The sequence below is a fragment of the Cololabis saira genome, chromosome 10, assembly GCF_033807715.1.
Source record: "Cololabis saira isolate AMF1-May2022 chromosome 10, fColSai1.1, whole genome shotgun sequence".
Classification (NCBI taxonomy): domain Eukaryota; kingdom Metazoa; phylum Chordata; class Actinopteri; order Beloniformes; family Belonidae; genus Cololabis; species Cololabis saira.
Window position 1 is genome coordinate 7,151,992 of NC_084596.1, and position 19,432 is coordinate 7,171,423.

Sequence of the window (19,432 nt, forward strand, 5' to 3'; positions counted from 1 at the left end):
GAAAGAAACTGGAGGAACAGTTATCGATCACGAGCACTGAAGACTCCTCACTAGTGTTGTTGTTGTGAGTCTGTTTCAATTCTAGTTTTAGTCTAGTCCAGGGGTCGGCAACCCGCGGCTCTAGAGCCGCATGCGGCTCTTTAGCGCCGCCCTAGTGGCTCCTGGAGCTTTTTCAAAAATGTTTGACCTTTTTTTTCCTTTTTTTCTTCTTTTTTTCCTTTTTTTTCTCTTTTTTTTCCTTTTTCTTTTTTCTATTTTTTTCTTGTTTTTTTCCTTTTTTTCTTGTTTTTTTTCTTTTTTTTCTTCTTTTTTTTCTTCCTTTTTCCTTTCCTTCTCGACATTTCGTCCTTTTTCTCAAAATTTTGACTTTTTCTCGACATTTCGACTTTTTTCTCAACATTTCAACTTTTTTCTCAAAATTGTACTTCAACATTAATCTCGACATTTAGACTTTTTTCTCGACATTTCGACTTTTTTCTCGAAGTGCATAATGAAAAAAAAATCTTCCCCCAGTTATAACTAATATAGAAACATGCAGCATGTGTTGCCTTCATTCTAAGGCTGATACAAGACTTTTCATTTTTTGCGGCTCCAGCATTTTAGCCTTATTTTAGTCTGAATTGTCCATTTTAGTCTAGTTTTAGTCAAAGATTGTATTTAGCCAAACCCATTTTACAATTCAAACAAGGTTATCTTATTATTATATTATTGTTACCTTATAGACTCAAGAATACATTCATTCCAGATACAGAAGAAGACTCTAATTTGAGTTTACAACATATTTATTTTTCCACATTTCTCCCCATCGTTTTCTTTTCCGACGATACATTGGGTTTTCTTTTCCACATCTTTGTAGGAAAGTGGATCCAAAGATCTAACGACTAAACTGGTTTAAAGACTAAACAAGAGGAAACTAATGAAAACCTGCACATTAATGATCTTTGGTAGAACATTTGGTCTCGTTTTGGTCAACGAAAATGAAGACACATTTTAGCCGAGTTTTTATTTTGTAATCAACATTTTAGTTTGGTTTTTATTCCTCTACGATATTGCATTATATATTTAATTATCGTTATCGTCACATGACCAGCATTTTCGTTGCGTCTCGTTTTGCCTCAGGTGATTAAGGTTAATTGACGACGATATTTACTCATAATTTTCGTTGACTAAAGCAACTTTACTCCTTTAACATCTGATCTAGGACGAACATTTAGGACGAACATTTACCTGTTACGGGTTTAGACCCTGCAACCCACCTACCTATGAACCGGGAGCCACTTTCTTCAAACAGAAGGTGTTGGGTATCTGACATCTGGAAGAGATGACCACAAGCAGGAAGTCACAACTTAGTTTAAATAAAACCCCCCAAGATGAACCACATCGTCGAATATGTCCGTCAGGCTCTGCTTTTATGGATATCCTGGATTTACTGCCATTATCTCTCAAGACCTAATTTTTTGTATTTTTTGTGATTTTTTTTGTCTTTAGGTACAAATCTGAGTTAACAAAAATAACACGTGGAGTTCCTCAAGGTTCAATTCTGGGGCCTCTGTTGTTTAACTTCTAAATGCGCCCCACTCGCTCAAATTATGAATAAGAACAAGGACATACATATATACATACATATACATATATAACCGTCTCACCAGGAGACTCTAATATAATTCAAACACCGATCAAATGCATTGATAAAATTTTATTCAGGTCTAATATTACTACAAAAGCTGCCTGGTTCGAGCACAGGCTCCTTAAAAGCTGCAGAAAACCAAGACGCAGGTCTGGAGATGATCAGGTCATCAGGGGTTAGTCAGTTAGTTAGTTAGTTAGTTATAGGAAAATTCTTTTTTCCAAAATGTACAAATCACCGCGTTCCTGTTGATAGTCCCGTCTTCTTTATTTTTATACATAAACTAGCCGTTCAAAGGCCCCAGCAAAGATCTGAGTGGCCTACGGGTCCCTCAATGGCCCAAATTTCAAATACTCGCCCATTTTGCCACTCATCATTAATGACTTAGTTAATTTTCACAACGCGTTAATTAGCAGTGTAATTAATTGGTCTAATTAACGTGCTAAACTGACAGCCCTAGTTTACATACATTTGTGTAAAAGATGAACAGAACAGCAGAAATAACACTCCCCTGGGGCCCCGGTGTTGGTTGTAATAGGGGAGGACGGACTGGAATCTGCCTGTCAGAAAAGACTGGACTCATCTGATGATTGAGGGGGAACAGCAGCTCATCTTGTTGTAGGAGCTGTTTTTAGGGTTGAGTCAGACATTCGACTCCACATATGGTGACATCCACTGCCAATCCAGGAAGCAAGAACACACGGAGGCCTCACGTCAAGCACTGGAAATCTGCAACAAAAACCACAAAACGAATATATGACTATGTGTGTGTGTATGTGTATGTGTGTGTATACATGCGTGTGTATGTACATGTCTGTGTGGCTATGTGTGTGTGTGTGTGTGTGTGTGTGTGTGTGTGTGTGTGTATGTACATGTCTGTGTGGCTATGTGTGTGTGTGTGTGTGTGTGTGTGTGTGTATGTGTGTGTGTATATGTATATGACTGAGTGGATGTATGTGTGTATGAGCGTGTATATGTATGTGTGGCTAAGTGTGTGTGTGTGTATGAATATATATATGTGTATGTGTGCGTGAGTGTGTGTGTGTGTGTGTGTGTGTGTGTGTGTGTGTATACATGCATGTGTATGTACATGTCTGTGTGGCTATGTGTATGTGTGTGTGTGTGTGTGTGTGTGTGTGTGTGTGTGTGTGTGTGTGTGTGTGTGTGTATGTGTTTGTGTGTGTATGTGTGTGTATGTATATGTTTGTGTGGCTGTATATGTGTGTGTGTGGCTATGTGTGTGTATGTGTGTGTGTATATGTATATGACTGAGTGGCTGTATGTGTGTGTGTGTGTGTGTGTGTGTGTGTGTGTGTGTGTGTGTGTGTGTGTGTGTGTGTGTGTGTGTGTGAGTGTGTATATGTATGTGTGGCTAAGTGTGTGTGTGTGTGCATGTATGAATATATATATATATATATATATATATATATATATATATATATATATATATATATATATATATATATATATATATATATATATATATATATATATATATATATATATATATATATGTATCTATAGTGGGGGAGGAGGGGGGGGGGGGGGCAAACCCGCCACCCGCGAGACCAGGGGCCGACACGGAAGATCCCGGAACCCAGGCCACCAGCAACCCCACAGAGGAGAGAAGCTCCAAGCTATTTATTAAATAAATGGTCTCTGCTCTTGACCACCGTTTACTGCTGCTGCATCTTGAAACTTTGTTTAGAAAACAAGCCCAGCATGGAATATAAGTGTCATGGAGACAGACGGGCGAGGGAACGAGCAGAAAGAAAGACCGGAATTAATTTAAAGAGGAATGAGTGTATACATGATCGCGGAATTATTCTATTGGGATTTAAAATCGGAATAAACCAGCCACTTACTTCGGAATTAAGTTTAATTCGGAATGGCCATTTTCATTTGGAATTAGGTGTTTACATGGTAATTTTTACTCATTTTAAATCTGATTTAATTTTAATTCTGAATTAAAGAGGAATTAAACTTCCCATGTAAACGCACTCACTGTGGCCTTAGTGCTGGGACTCAAACGTCCCGGTGTTTCCTGTCTGAGTTTGCTGACGGCTGCAGTGTGACGCCTGCACTGACAGATGTGGGGGGGCTCCTGCACTGACAGATGTGGGGGGGGCTCCTGCACTGACAGATGTGGGGGGGCTCCTGCAGACCGGCCCCCGTGAGCAGGGCCGGGTCCTCATGGCCCGGGGCCTCAGGGGCCTGTCTGAACCGCTCACCCTCCCAGGATCAGACACGCGCTGCTCCGGCAGGTCCGTGTGCAGAAAGCAGCACAGCAGGTCTAAAAATGGACCTGACATTCTCGTCCTGATGATTAATACCTGAGTCTTTTGGCATTTAAAAAATATTTGTGTTGCTTTCTCTGTGGGAACAAGTGGCTCCATGAATGTTTCTGGCTCACAAAGTATTTGTTGTTTGATGAAACATTCTCAAGCACTTGTATGAAATATTCCTCCAGATTCCTGTCCACCTTTTCAACCTATATTCAATTGAATACACTACAAAGACAACATATTTAATGTTCAAACTGATAAACTTCATTGTTTTTTGCCAAATAATAATTAACTTAGAATTTCATGGCTGCAACACGTCCAGTAGAAGTTGGGAAAGGTGGCAAAAAATCCTGAGAAAGCTGAGAAAAGCTCATCAAACACCTATTAGGAACATCCCACATGTGACCAGGCTGATTGGGAACAGGTGGGTTCCATGATTGGGTATAAAAGGAGCCTCCCCAAACATGCTCAGTCATTCACAAGCCAGGATGGGGCGAGGGTCACCACTTTGTCCACAACTGCGTGAGAAAATAGTTGAACAGTTTAAGAACATTTCTCAAAGCAAAATTGCAAGGAATTTAGGGATTTCAACATCTACGGTCCATAATATCATCAAAAGGTTCAGAGAATCTGGTGAAATCACTGCACGTAAGCGCCACGGCCGGAAACCAAGACTGAAGACCGTGACCTTCGACCCCTCAGACGGCACTGCCTTAAAAACCCACATGAGTGTGTAAAGGATTTCACCAAATGGGCTCAGGAAAACACTGTAGAAAACCATTGTCAGTAAATACAGTTGGTCACTACATCAGTAAGTGCAGGTTAAAACTCTACCATGCAAAGCAAAAGCCGTTTATGAACAACATCCAGAAACGCTGCCGGGTTATCTATTTTCAGTATATACAGGACTGTCTCAGAAAATTAGAATATTGTGATAAAGCCGGGCAGACACTGTGCGATTATCGGCTCGATTTGAGCCGATTTTCCAGTCGTGCGACTTTTTTTTGATCGGGGCCGGTTTCGACCCAATCGTTGCTCGTGCCTCGTGCAGTAAACGTGGGGTAACGACGAGAGAGTAACACCTCACGACGAAACGGTACAGATATTTTGGGATTTTTTTAATATGTATATATAAAATTATAAAAAAATAAAGGATTCCCATAACCTTTGATCGGGTGGGCAGGACGTACGTTTGGGTGGACACAGCCCACCCCTGCCCCAAAACCGGCCTTGAGTTCCAGTAACAGAGGTCCGACGGGACGATTATGATCGTATAGTGTGAGCAGACGGAGCATCAGAGCATCGGGTCGTACAGTGTGAGACCATAAATCGTGGGCTCTGAACTTTTGAACTCCGTGATCTAGTCGTGCAGTTTGAGATGGGGCTGAATCAATCGATTTAAAATATCGCACAGTGTATGCCCAGCTTTAAGTTCTTTATTTTCTGTAATGCAAAAATGTCATCCATTCTGGATTCATTACAAATCAACTGAAATATTGCAAGCCTTTATTATTTTAATATTGTTGATCATGGCTTACAGTTTAAGAAAACTCAAATATCCTATCTCAAAAAATTAGAATATTCTGGGAATCTTAATCTTAAACTGTCCTTTGCTCTGCGTGACATCATTACAACACAGTGACAGAAAACTATAACAGCTGGGATGAATATCTGCTGCTATTCACTTCATGCTGTTGAGAATTCTGCACTAAGGTTAAGCCAAAATGTATTTTAATTTTCTTATTGTGAGTTTGACTGGATGTCATTCAACTTTTGAACCTAGTAGGTAAACTACCTCCTTTTGAAGTGAAATTGATTTATTTTTGTGATTGCACTATTCTGCGCTTTTTGTTTTAGTTTAAAATTTCATGTTTCTACATTTTGTGGCACCAGAGCTGATAAGCTTTGTTTTGATCCAATGATGCAGTCAGTGAAAAGAAATACATGTCCATGTTGGAGAGAATGGACAATACATGTTTTTACTTAATTTACTTTACTTTTTGTACTTTACTTTTTTACTTAATTCATTGCCAAAATGTATCTGATCGGGAAAACGTATCGGAAATGTATCGGGAGCCAAAAAAAGTGATGATAAAAAAGTGAAAAATCGGGATCGGCAGAAACTCAAACTCAAGTGATCGGAGGCTAAAAAATCCAAACCCCAATATATATATATATAATATACATACATACATACATACATCTACACATATATGGTGGAACTCTTTTAGCTGCTACACCAATACCCCTATAACAACCTCTTATTGTGGTCTTTCCCTTCAGACCAGAAGTATTTGATCCAACTGCCGTCCAAAACACAGTTAAAATGTGAAACGAGCATAATGTGGTGCTGATAATGTGTTTTACACGGATGTCGGGGGATTTTCTGGCACATCAGACGCCCATCAAGGATTTCTGCGGCCTCTTGAATGGAAAAGTGAATGTGACCTCGACGTGCTAATATCTTCCTTTATAACATCCACGCAGGAGCAAACATGTTCTCGGCAGGAAGTTAATTACTCCTTGCAGTCAGGGTCTAATAAAACGCCAGACGGATATGGAGCTACACCTGGAGGCGTCATTAGCCGCTCGCGCACACACCCGCGCTCAGGCTAGCCGAACGGAGACACACTAAATGAACGCTGTGTGTGTTCAGTCACTGTCCGGGAGGCCTCCGTCACCTCCGTAATAACTCCTCCACGGGGGTGGCAGCTCATTTAATTAAACCTGGACACACACAGCACACCGTTGCTACACGCACCCAAACACACACCTGATGTTTGCACATTTAATTAGCTTCACTTATCAGCAGGAAAAAAAAAAACCCTTTCAGACAATTTTCTGTCCAGCACTTTGAGCGTTAGCAGCTCAGACCTGAACCACGGTAACGGGCTCCTACGGTCCGGGGTCAGGAACCCGGGGGATCCTGGTCTCCTGGTCTCCACCAACCGTCACAGGTCCGGGGTTGACGTCCAACTGTCCTCCTTCATCCAGGTCCAGCTGGACAGTTGAAGCAGAGACGTCCAGAGCTCCTAACTTCAGACCTCTAAAGTACAAACCGGATTTGGTTGAAGTTGGGAAATTGTGTAAAATGTAAATAAAAACTAAATACATGATTTGACAATCCTTTTCAACCCATATTCAATTGAATACACTACAAAGACAACATATTTAATGCTCAAACTCATAAACTTGCTGCAACACGTGCAGTAGAAGTTGGGAAAGGGCATGTTTACCACTTCGTTACATCACCTTTCCTTTTAATAACATTCAAACATTTTGCTTCCGCTTCCTCTTTGGTCCGGAGGACACGACGTCCAGTGTTTCCAAAAACTATTTGAAAAGTGGACTCATCAGACCACAGAACACTTTTCCATTGTGCATCAGTCCATTTTACATGAGCTCGGGCCCAGATAACCCGGCGGCGTTTCTGGATGTTGTTCATAAACAGCTTTTACTTTGCATGGTAGAGTTTTAACCCACACTTACTGATGTAGTGATGAACTGTATTTACTGACAGTGGTTTTCTGAAGTTTTCTTACCCATTTGGTGGTAAGAAAACACACTTTTCTCAGCTTTCTCAGTATTATTTGCCACCTTTCCCAACTTCTACTGGACGTGTTGTAGCCATGAAATTCTAAGTTAATTATTATTTGGCAAAAAACAATTAAGTTTATCAGTTTGAACATTAAATATGTTGTCTTCAGACCTCTTCAGACCTCTACAGGACCTTCAGACCTCTACGGGAGATCCTTCAGACCCCTACGGGACCTTCAAAGTAGATCCTTCAGACCTCTAAAGTAGATCCTTCAGACCCCTACGGGACCTTCAGACCTCTAAAGTAGATCCTTCAGACCCCTACGGGACCTTCAGACCTCTAAAGTAGATCCTTCAGACCCCTACGGGACCTTCAGACCTCTAAAGTAGATCCTTCAGACCTCTACGGGACCTTCAGACCTCTACAGTAGATCCTTCAGACCTCTACGGGACCTTCAGACCTCTAAAGTAGATCCTTCACCGTAAAACCTACAACATCAAACCTGGTTGGAATGAGGTTGTAGCGGAGCATCATGCACAAGCCCAGGAAGCCTTTAAGGTCTGGGACAGGGCTGGCAGACATAGACAAGGGCAGGTGCTTGAGAATAAGAAGCTCACCAATGCCAGGTTTAAATATGCTGTCCGATTTATACAGAAAAATGAACAAAATATGAGGGCTGACTCCATGGCAAAGAAGGTGTTGAGTAAGAATGTTGTTGACTTTTGGAAAGAAGTGAGAGTTCTCAACAACAGTAAAGCATCCTTACCATGTACTGTAGATGGAACACCAGGTGCACACAATATAGCTGAGTTGTGGCGGCAGCACTATAGTACTTTGTTTAACTGTATTAACAGTGAATTTTATAAGGTAGATAACATCCACAGTAAGGACTGTATGGGTATCACTGCTCAGGAGGTGTATAAGGCAATACACAATTTATCTAATAACAAAGCAAGTGGCTTAGATGGCATTGATGCTGAGCACCTTAAATATGCCAGTGTGAGAACATATCCCCTCCTTGCATTGTGTTTTACTGGTTTTATGTATCATGGCATGCTTCCTGACTCCATGCTCTCTGTTTTATTAGTCCCAGTTATAAAGGACAAGACTGGTAAAATTAGTAGTATAGACAACTACCGACCTACAGCTTTAGCGAGCATAGTGTCTAAGGTGATGGAAATTATTCTGTTAGACAGATTAAATCAATATATCTACTCAACAGATAACCAGTTTGGATTTAAATCCAAGCATGGCACTGACCTTTGCATTTATGCACTAAAGGAAATAGTAAACAGATATAGGGGGCAAAATTCATCAGTCCTTATTTCCTTTATTGATGCGTCAAAAGCTTTTGATCGCATCAACCACAACAAGCTGTTTTTAAAGTTAACTCAAAGAGGGGTACCTGGGAGCATAGTAAAACTCTTAGCCTACTGGTATGCAAACCAGGACGTGAGAGTTAAGTGGGGCAATACTGTATCACTCCCTTTCGGTGTCTCCAATGTTGTTAGACAGGGGGGAATTTTGTCTCCTATACTTTTTAATTTATACATGGATGATCTGTCTAAACTCTTGAATGCCTGTAAAACTGGTTGTATGCTGGGTGATAAACTAGTAAATCACTTGATGTATGCAGATGACCTGGTGGTGCTAAGCCCAAGTAGCGCTGGTCTCCAGCAGCTCCTCAACGTATGCACTGAGTATGGCATTGATAATGATATCAAGTATAATGCCAGTAAGAGTGTTGTTTTAATCTGTAGAAGTAAAGAGGACAAGGGGCAAATATTTCCTGATTTTAAATGATCTTTTAATGGTCTCCATGTTTGTAGTATGGTCAAATATCTCGGCCATTTTATCACAGAACACATGGATGATGATAATGATATCCACGGACAGTGATGTACGCACAGGCCAACATCCTCGCACGCAAGTTCAGCATGTGCTCAGAAGCTGTGAAAATTCATCTCTTTAGAGCTTATTGTTCACCACTCTACACTGCTCACTTGTGGTCAAGCTACAAAAAAGTAAGCTTCCACAAACTTCAAGTTGTATATAATGATGCTATTAGAATCTTACTCAAAAGGCCTAGATGGTGCAGTGCAAGTGAGATGTTTGTAGCTGCAAGAGTCAATACTCTCCAAGCTGTTCTTAGAAATGTAATGCACAGTTTCATGCGCCGTTTGGATGAGTCTGTGAATGGCATCATTGTAAATATAAATGACCCTGGGAAGAGCTGTGTCAGATACTCCTCTTGTCTCAGGAGACATTGGCTTAAAAGCCTGTATTTGTAACTGTCCCTGCTGGACAGGTTTTATGTTTTGTATGTATTTTGTCTTATGTTATGTTTTTGTATGGACCACGAGTCTGCAATAAAATTTCTACTACTACTTCAGACCTCTAAGGGTGATCCTCCAGACCTCTACAGGACCTCCAGACCTCTCCAGGAGACCCTTCAGACCCCTATGGGACCTTCAAAGTAGATCCTTCAGACCTCTACGGGAAACAGTTCCTGTCCACAGCTATAACCTTCCTGGTTCCTGGTTCCTGGTTCCTGGTTCCTGGTTCCTGGTTCCCGGCCCCCACCAGGGGACATGTCCCCCCCATGTCCCCTCCGTCCCTCCAGCTGGTTCCTGGTGTCTCTCTGTTAGTGTTCAGGTCGTCCTAGCAGACACCAGGGACGTATTTAAACGCTCAGAATGGAGGCATCAGGATCATTAGAGCCCATTATGGATTAGAGTGCTTCATCAGACTGTTTGTGCTGCAAAACACACGCCTTTCAAATGATTGTCACAAACAAGCCCAGCAGATGGATCTCAGTCACGAGCTGGTTCCTCCGTGTCAGAATGTGATGACGGTTCTGATGGCGTTGGGTCTCAGACCAACGCCGCCCCTGCAGGGCGAAGGTTTTTATCACTACTCACCAGAGTTGTGCAGGTTCCTACTTCTCATGAACTAGTTCAAAGTTCAGTTCACATAGTTTAAAAATGAATAGTTCACGTTCATAGTTCACCATTTCCACTTTGAACTAGTTCAAACTCACTTCATTTCAATATTTTTAGGTGAGAAGCATGAATGTAACGCCCCCCTATCCTAAAACTGTTCACTTTATACAATCATGTATCGTCCTGGTGGCTTTTCAACTTTACTCTGGGGCTCTAAATCTCCAACAATGTCGTCCATTATCTACGGAAGAGAATCAGTGCCATGCAGGAGAAAACATATTTGAGAGGGGAAGAGTTTTTTTTATTGTGCACTTCGTGAATAAAGTCGAAATTTCGCCTTTTTTCTCAACATTTCAACTTTTTTCATAACATTTCGACTTTTTTCTCGAAATTGTACTTCAACATAAATATCGACATTTTGACTTTTTTCTCGAAGTGCATAATATTCTTTTTTTTTCTCCGGCTTGACCTTAATACTCTTCCGTAAACATCAGTGTGTCTCCCTGTTGCAGGTAAATCAAACCCCTGAATAGGGATGGGAATCGAAAACCGGTTCTTTCTGAGAACCGGTTCCCATTGTTTCAATTCCCTGAAATCGTTTGCCTTTCTTTGCAAACGATTCCCTTATCAATTCCAGTGGGCGCGAATGACGTTACCATTTGCGCCCAGCAGGAAAACATGGCGACAAAGCGGCATAAACGCTTGAAAGTTTGGTTACATTTTACCAAAAAGGATGACAACAGGGCGACTTGCAATACTTGCAATGTGGGCATTTCAACAAAGGGAGGAAACACTAGCATCATGCAAAAGCATTTGCATACACATGCAATAACTTTTAATGCAAGTCGCGTGTTTGATCTGTTCAGAGTCCGGAATAAATCTTCCCAACCCAGCAGCGACAATGTTAGCCAGTACTGTTGATTAGTTGTTGCTAATCGACCAGTTTGTTCTCCTTTTTTCCAAATGAGAATCGATAAGAGAATCGATAAAGAAACGAATCGTTACAGAATTGAAAATGGAATTGGAATAGGTAAAAATCTTATCAATTCCTATCCCTCCCCCTGAAGATGCAGCAGTGACTGGGGTCGTCTGGGGCTGTTGGGTCTTCTTGCTCTTTCCTGATCACTTTGTTTGATTATCAAGGACTTGCAGATATTTCCTCCCACTGGACGGATGCTTTAACTCTGCATGACGTTTCAAATCTGAAGTGGACGAGGCAGACGCTCGGACTGGTTTTCTCAGCGCAGGTGGACATAATTTGCACAGAAAGGTTAGATTTTTACCGCCGGACTCTTTGGGAGACGATGTGTAAAATTCCTGCAGATAATGATAAGGATCATCATCTGACGCTGCGTCTGCAACGTCTCTCTCTTCACTGGTCATTGTAAAGATGCACCGGGCTCGGGCCGCCGTTGCCATGGAGATGGTGCCCCGTGTTATGATAGTGTGCACTGCATTGTGGGTAATGTAGTGTGAAGTCGTCGTCACGGCCAGTATTTTAAATGTGCCGCCCGCTGGTGAAATGTGCGGAAGAGTATTAGGGCCTGGCAGGAGAAAAATACAAATAATATTTTAGAGGAGGAAGATTTTTTTTTCATTATTCACGAAATGTCGAGAAAAAAGTCAAAATTTTGTGAATAAAGTTGAAATGTTGAGAAAAAATGCGAAATTTCGACTTTATTCGCGAAATTTCGACTTTATTCTTATATTATACATATAAATATTCCCCTCTCAAATATTTTTTCTCCTGCATGGCCTCTCTTCCGTAGAAATGTATTCCGTAATAATTGGACCTAAACAGTGAAGCTGAATTAACAAGTTCATGTTCAAGTTCTTTATTGGCAAATATGTTGCGTTCAGTTCAACGTTCTCACAGAAACTAACTGGTTCATGCACAACGCTGCTGCTCATATCAAATATTGTGGTATTAAAGGAGGCAGCACTAACGTTTGCACTTGGCTCCACCCAACAGTCTGAAGCTGGTTGGAGAGCACGACTGCAGCACGACTCCAAGCCAAATATAATGCTGAGCTTGGCTGTTGTGATGAGGGTCGCAGCACCCGGTGATGAAGAGGGTCTTACTCATCCCTCTCATCTGGATCCAGCTCCCCCGTCTCTGCCGTTGCCCTCGGCAACACTAAAAGTGATGAAGAGCTCACTCCGTGGAGCTGGAACATCCCCTCTGATGAGAGGACGTCCCCCTCCTCCGTCCTCACCACTTTTATCTCCTGGCCTCTACGCGGCAGCAGCCGGCGGCCGCTCTGCGGTCGGGACCGGAGAAGGACCGGCAGGACACGGGAACCTGGTCCGGACTAAACCTGCTCCGTCAAGAAAAAATACAACTAAATATCGTCATCAAAGAACCTTTATCACCTCAGGAAAATGAGACGAGACGCAATAAAAATGCTGGTCATGTGACGATAACGATAATTAAATATATATTGCAATATCGTAGAGGAATAAAAACCAGACTAAAATGTAGATTACAAAATAAAAAAAGGATTCTAATCACGAGAGTTCGTGGTAGATCTGAGTATCATCTGCATAAGCTGTGACCTCAAGATGGTGGAGAGTAGGAATGGGTGATATTTTACCGTTCACGATAAACCGTAAAAAAAGGAAGGAAGGAAGGAAGGAAGGAAGGAAGGAAGGAAGGAAGGAAGGAAGGAAGGAAGGAAGGAAGGAAGGAAGGAAGGAAGGAAGGAAGGAAGGAAGGATATGAGCCTGAAAGGAAGTGTCATGGTTGACATTCCCCCCTGCCTTCAGTTTCTGTCTTGCCCCGCCTGTGTCCCATCTGCCCTGATTGTGTCTGCACCTGTGTCTCGTTATCCCCACAGTATATCTTGTCTTGTCATTCCTTTGTGCCCTGTCGGTCCGTACTGTGTCTTCCTCCATGTCTCCTCGTATCCTTTTTATGATCCTGGTTTTTTGTTCATCCTGCTCTGCAGCGCTTTGTTTTGCCCTTTTGTGGATTAAATCCTTTTTGTTTTGAGAACTCCTGTCTCCAGCCTACCTCTGTCTCCTGCACTTGGGTCCGAAATAACCAAACCATGACAGGAAGAAAGAAATGAGCCAGAAAGAAAGAAAGAAGGATAAATTCCCGTTGATACGTGTTTGTGTAACAAACATGGCGGATCTGAGTCATTCCAGTTTTACAGTACAGGTGTAACTCATTTAATTGGTTTTTATTAATTCAATGTAATTGGTGTAGTTTAATAGTATTTAGTATCTTTTAGAGCAGTGTTTTGGCTCCAAAGACTGAATGTGGTGATAGATTTATAGTTACAAAGGTGGAGTTGAATTGGAATTTTTTTTATCGTCATTTTTATCGTTATCGGGATAAATGCCAGAAATTATCGTGATAAATCTTTTATTCCATACCGCCCATCCCTAGTGGAGAGTATGGAACAGGATTGAGGAGCCCCAGAACTGGTCCCTGTGGGACTACGGTTGTCTCTGAGACCCAGAACTGGTCCCTGTGGGACTACGGTTGTCTCTGAGACCCAGAACTGGTCCCTGTGGGACTACGGTTGTCTCTGAGACCCAGAACTGGTCCCTGTGGGACTACGGTTGTCTCTGAGACCCAGAACTGGTCCCTGTGGGACTACGGTTGTCTTGGAGCCCCAGAGCTGGTCCCTGTGGGACTACGGTTGTCCTGGAGACGCAGAACTGGTCCCTGTGGGACTACGGTTGTCCTGGAGCCCCAGAACTGGTCCCTGTGGGACTACGGTTGTCCTGGAGCCCCAGAACTGGTCCCTGTGGGACTACGGTTGTCCTGGAGCCCCAGAACTGGTCACTGTGGGACTACGGTTGTCTTTAGTCCCAGAACTGGTCCCTGTGGGACTACGGTTGTCCTGGAGCCCCAGAACTGGTCCCTGTGGGACTACGGTTGTCCTGGAGCCCCAGAACTGGTCCCTGTGGGACTACGGTTGTCCTGGAGCCCCAGAACTGGTCCCTGTGGGACTACGGTTGTCTTTAGTCCCAGAACTGGTCCCTGTGGGACTACGGTTGTCCTGGAGCCCCAGAACTGGTCCCTGTGGGACTACGGTTGTCCTGGAGCCCCAGAACTGGTCCCTGTGGGACTACGGTTGTCCCAGAACTGGTCCCTGTGGGACTACGGTTGTCCTGGAGCCCCAGAACTGGTCCCTGTGGGACTACGGTTGTCTAGGAGCCCCAGAACTGGTCCCTGTGGGACTACGGTTGTCTAGGAGCCCCAGAACTGGTCCCTGTGGGACTACGGTTGTCTAAGAGCCCCAGAACTGGTCCCTGTGGGACTACGGTTGTCTTGGAGCCCCAGAACTGGTCCCTGTGGGACTACGGTTGTCCTGGAGTCCCAGAACTGGTCCCTGTGGGACTACGGTTGTCCTGGAGTCCCAGAACTGGTCCCTGTGGGACTACGGTTGTCCTGGAGTCCCAGAACTGGTCCCTGTGGGACTACGGTTGTCTCGTAGTCCCAGAACTGGTCCCTGTGGGACTACGGTTGTCTTGGTGTATCTTAAAGATTCATATTCAAAACTGTTTCCACGTAACAGACTCGTTAGGAGTAAAGTTGCTTTCGTCGACCAAAATAATGACTAAATATCGTCGTCAACGAATCAGCTGAGGAAAATGCTGGTCATGTGACGATAACGATACACTGAAAAAAGTTAACCAACGCTGTCCTCCAATTAATTTATTTTTTCCTCATTCTAATAGTTGAAAAATATTAGTTAGCTTATTTAAACTAAGTTTTCTAATTTATATTTATGGGTGAGACTTATTTTTACTTTACTATATTATAAACTGACAACAGATAAACACAGTGATTTTTTCTCATTTTGATCAAAGCATTTAAATTTAGTATTATTTGCGCACGCGCAGTATTTCAATTTTCTGGCGGTAATTCAAAAATAATTTATATGAAATAAAAGATTTCAAGTTAAGCTAAATTAATTATTTATACTGAGTCAACACTAAAATATTAGGTGTGACAGATTACCCTAATTTTTTTCAGTTAAGCTAAGGTTATATTTTTATCAGTGTAATTAAATATATAATGCAATATCAAAGAGGAATAAAAACTCTGTCTTCATTTTCGTTGACCAAAACCCAGACAAAATGTTACAACAAAGATCCTTAAACCACCACCACCAGTGGACCACCAGTGGACCACCAGTGGACCACCAGTGGACCAACAGTGGACCAACAGTGGACCACCAGTGGACCAACAGTGGACCAACAGTGGACCAACAGTGGACCAACAGTGGACCACCAGTGGACCAATAGTGGACCACCAGTGGACCACCAGTGGACCAACAGTGGACCACCAGTGGAGCAACAGTGGACCACCAGTGGACCACCAGTGGACCACCAGTGGACCACCAGTGGACCACCAGTGGACCAATAGTGGACCACCAGTGGACCACCAGTGGACCAATAGTGGACCAACAGTGGACCAACAGTGGACCACCAGTGGACCACCAGTGGACCACCAGTGGACCACCAGTGGACCACCAGTGGACCACCAGTGGACCAATAGTGGACCACCAGTGGACCCACAGTGGACCACCAGTGGACCACCAGTGGACCAATAGTGGACCACCAGTGGACCACCAGTGGACCAATAGTGGACCAACAGTGGACCAATAGTGGACCACCAGTGGACCACCAGTGGACCAATAGTGGACCAATAGTGGACCAATAGTGGACCAACAGTGGACCACCAGTGGACCAATAGTGGACCAATAGTGGACCACCAGTGGACCACCAGTGGACCACCAGTGGACCAATAGTGGACCAACAGTGGACCAATAGTGGACCAACAGTGGACCACCAGTGGACCACCAGTGGACCACCAGTGGACCAATAGTGGACCAACAGTGGACCAACAGTGGACCACCAGTGGACCACCAGTGGACCACCAGTGGACCACCAGTGGACCACCAGTGGACCAATAGTGGACCACCAGTGGACCACCAGTGGACCAATAGTGGACCACCAGTGGACCAACAGTGGACCACCAGTGGACCACCAGTGGACCACCAGTGGACCACCAGTGGACCAATAGTGGACCACCAGTGGACCAATAGTGGACCACCAGTGGACCACCAGTGGACCAATAGTGGACCACCAGTGGACCAATAGTGGACCACCAGTGGACCACCAGTGGACCACCAGTGGACCACCAGTGGACCAACAGTGGACCAACAGTGGACCACCAGTGGACCACCAGTGGACCACCAGTGGACCACCAGTGGACCAATAGTGGACCACCAGTGGACCAATAGTGGACCACCAGTGGACCACCAGTGGACCAATAGTGGACCAACAGTGGACCAACAGTGGACCACCAGTGGACCACCAGTGGACCACCAGTGGACCACCAGTGGACCCACAGTGGACCACCAGTGGACCACCAGTGGACCACCAGTGGACCAACAGTGGACCCACAGTGGACCACCAGTGGACCACCAGTGGACCACCAGTGGACCAACAGTGGACCACCAGTGGACCACCAGTGGACCACCAGTGGACCACCAGTGGACCACCAGTGGACCACCAGTGGACCAATAGTGGACCACCAGTGGACCCACAGTGGACCACCAGTGGACCACCAGTGGACCACCAGTGGACCACCAGTGGACCACCAGTGGACCACCAGTGGACCAATAGTGGACCACCAGTGGACCACCAGTGGACCACCAGTGGACCAATAGTGGACCACCAGTGGACCCACAGTGGACCACCAGTGGACCACCAGTGGACCAATAGTGGACCACCAGTGGACCACCAGTGGACCAATAGTGGACCAACAGTGGACCAATAGTGGACCACCAGTGGACCACCAGTGGACCAATAGTGGACCAATAGTGGACCAATAGTGGACCAACAGTGGACCAATAGTGGACCAACAGTGGACCACCAGTGGACCAATAGTGGACCAATAGTGGACCACCAGTGGACCACCAGTGGACCACCAGTGGACCAATAGTGGACCAACAGTGGACCAACAGTGGACCACCAGTGGACCACCAGTGGACCACCAGTGGACCAACAGTGGACCAACAGTGGACCACCAGTGGACCACCAGTGGACCACCAGTGGACCACCAGTGGACCACCAGTGGACCAATAGTGGACCACCAGTGGACCAATAGTGGACCACCAGTGGACCAATAGTGGACCACCAGTGGACCACCAGTGGACCAATAGTGGACCACCAGTGGACCAACAGTGGACCACCAGTGGACCACCAGTGGACCACCAGTGGACCACCAGTGGACCAATAGTGGACCACCAGTGGACCAACAGTGGACCACCAGTGGACCAACAGTGGACCAATAGTGGACCACCAGTGGACCACCAGTGGACCAACAGTGGACCAACAGTGGACCACCAGTGGACCACCAGTGGACCACCAGTGGACCAATAGTGGACCACCAGTGGACCACCAGTGGACCAACAGTGGACCAACAGTGGACCACCAGTGGACCACCAGTGGACCACCAGTGGACCACCAGTGGACCACCAGTGGACCACCAGTGGACCAATAGTGGACCACCAGTGGACCAATAGTGGACCACCAGTGGACCACCAGTGGACCAATAGTGGACCACCAGTGGACCAACAGTGGACCACCAGTGGACCACCAGTGGACCACCAGTGGACCACCAGTGGACCACCAGTGGACCAATAGTGGACCACCAGTGGACCAATAGTGGACCACCAGTGGACCACCAGTGGACCAATAGTGGACCAACAGTGGACCAACAGTGGACCACCAGTGGACCACCAGTGGACCACCAGTGGACCACCAGTGGACCACCAGTGGACCACCAGTGGACCAATAGTGGACCACCAGTGGACCAATAGTGGACCACCAGTGGACCAATAGTGGACCACCAGTGGACCACCAGTGGACCAATAGTGGACCAACAGTGGACCAACAGTGGACCACCAGTGGACCACCAGTGGACCACCAGTGGACCACCAGTGGACCACCAGTGGACCACCAGTGGACCACCAGTGGACCACCAGTGGACCAACAGTGGACCCACAGTGGACCACCAGTGGACCACCAGTGGACCACCAGTGGACCACCAGTGGACCAACAGTGGACCACCAGTGGACCAACAGTGGACCCACAGTGGACCACCAGTGGACCACCAGTGGACCACCAGTGGACCACCAGTGGACCAACAGTGGACCACCAGTGGACCACCAGTGGACCACCAGTGGACCACCAGTGGACCAACAGTGGACCACCAGTGGACCAACAGTGGACCAACAGTGGACCAACAGTGGACCACCAGTGGACCAACAGTGGACCCACAGTGGACCACCAGTGGACCACCAGCTGAGTTGAGGTGAAACTTTGTCTGGCTGCAGTTTCTTCTAATGATGGTGAAGTTAGATGGAAAACCATAAACACTAAATTATTCATTAACTCCACACAGAGCAGTCAAACCCTGAATGGCCTTCGTTTATCAAACTAAAGTAAAGAGCTGTTTCTTATTCACACTTTAATTGAGTCTATAAGTTTCTGTCGTGACTCTGGAAACACTTTCTGGACCCGTTGGACCCGTTAGACCCAGAATTTAATAGTTCCTTGATGAAACTTGGAACCTGAGGTCGAATCCCACCTTAGAAAGTGGTAGAAGCTCCGCCTCCCTCATCTTCAGAATCCAATATGGCCGCCGTTAGCGCCAGCGCTGTCCAGGTTACATTCACGCAAGTGACTGCTGAAGGACCTGCAGGTTTGGATCCAGACCTGCAGGTCCTCTACAGACCTCTAGGGTCCAGATCCAGACCTGCAGGTCCTCTACAGACCACTAGGGTCCAGATCCAGACCTGCAGGTCCTCTACAGACCACTAGGGTCCAGATCCAGACCTGCAGGTCCTCTACAGACCACTAGGGTCCAGATCCAGACCTGCAGGTCCTCTACAGACCACTAGGGTCCAGATCCAGACCTGCAGGTCCTCTACAGACCACTAGGGTCCAGATCCAGACCTGCAGGTCCTCTACAGACCACTAGGGTCCAGATCCAGACCTGCAGGTCCTC

General features: G+C 45.3%; 1 protein-coding gene across 1 annotated transcript in view; it reads right to left on the bottom strand.

The window, feature by feature from the left end:
- LOC133452153 (uncharacterized) overlaps positions 1 to 19,045 on the bottom strand; it is a 60,316-nt gene extending 41,271 nt beyond the window's left edge. Inside the window, exons 1-4 of the mRNA XM_061731373.1 lie at positions 19,013 to 19,045; positions 12,475 to 12,653; positions 7,953 to 8,021; positions 6,812 to 6,958 (exon numbers count right to left, since the gene is read on the bottom strand). Coding sequence (XP_061587357.1) covers positions 6,812 to 6,958; positions 7,953 to 8,021; positions 12,475 to 12,653; positions 19,013 to 19,045 — 428 coding nt within the window. The remainder of the gene's footprint in view (positions 1 to 6,811; positions 6,959 to 7,952; positions 8,022 to 12,474; positions 12,654 to 19,012) is intronic.
- Positions 19,046 to 19,432: the final 387 nt, after the last annotated feature.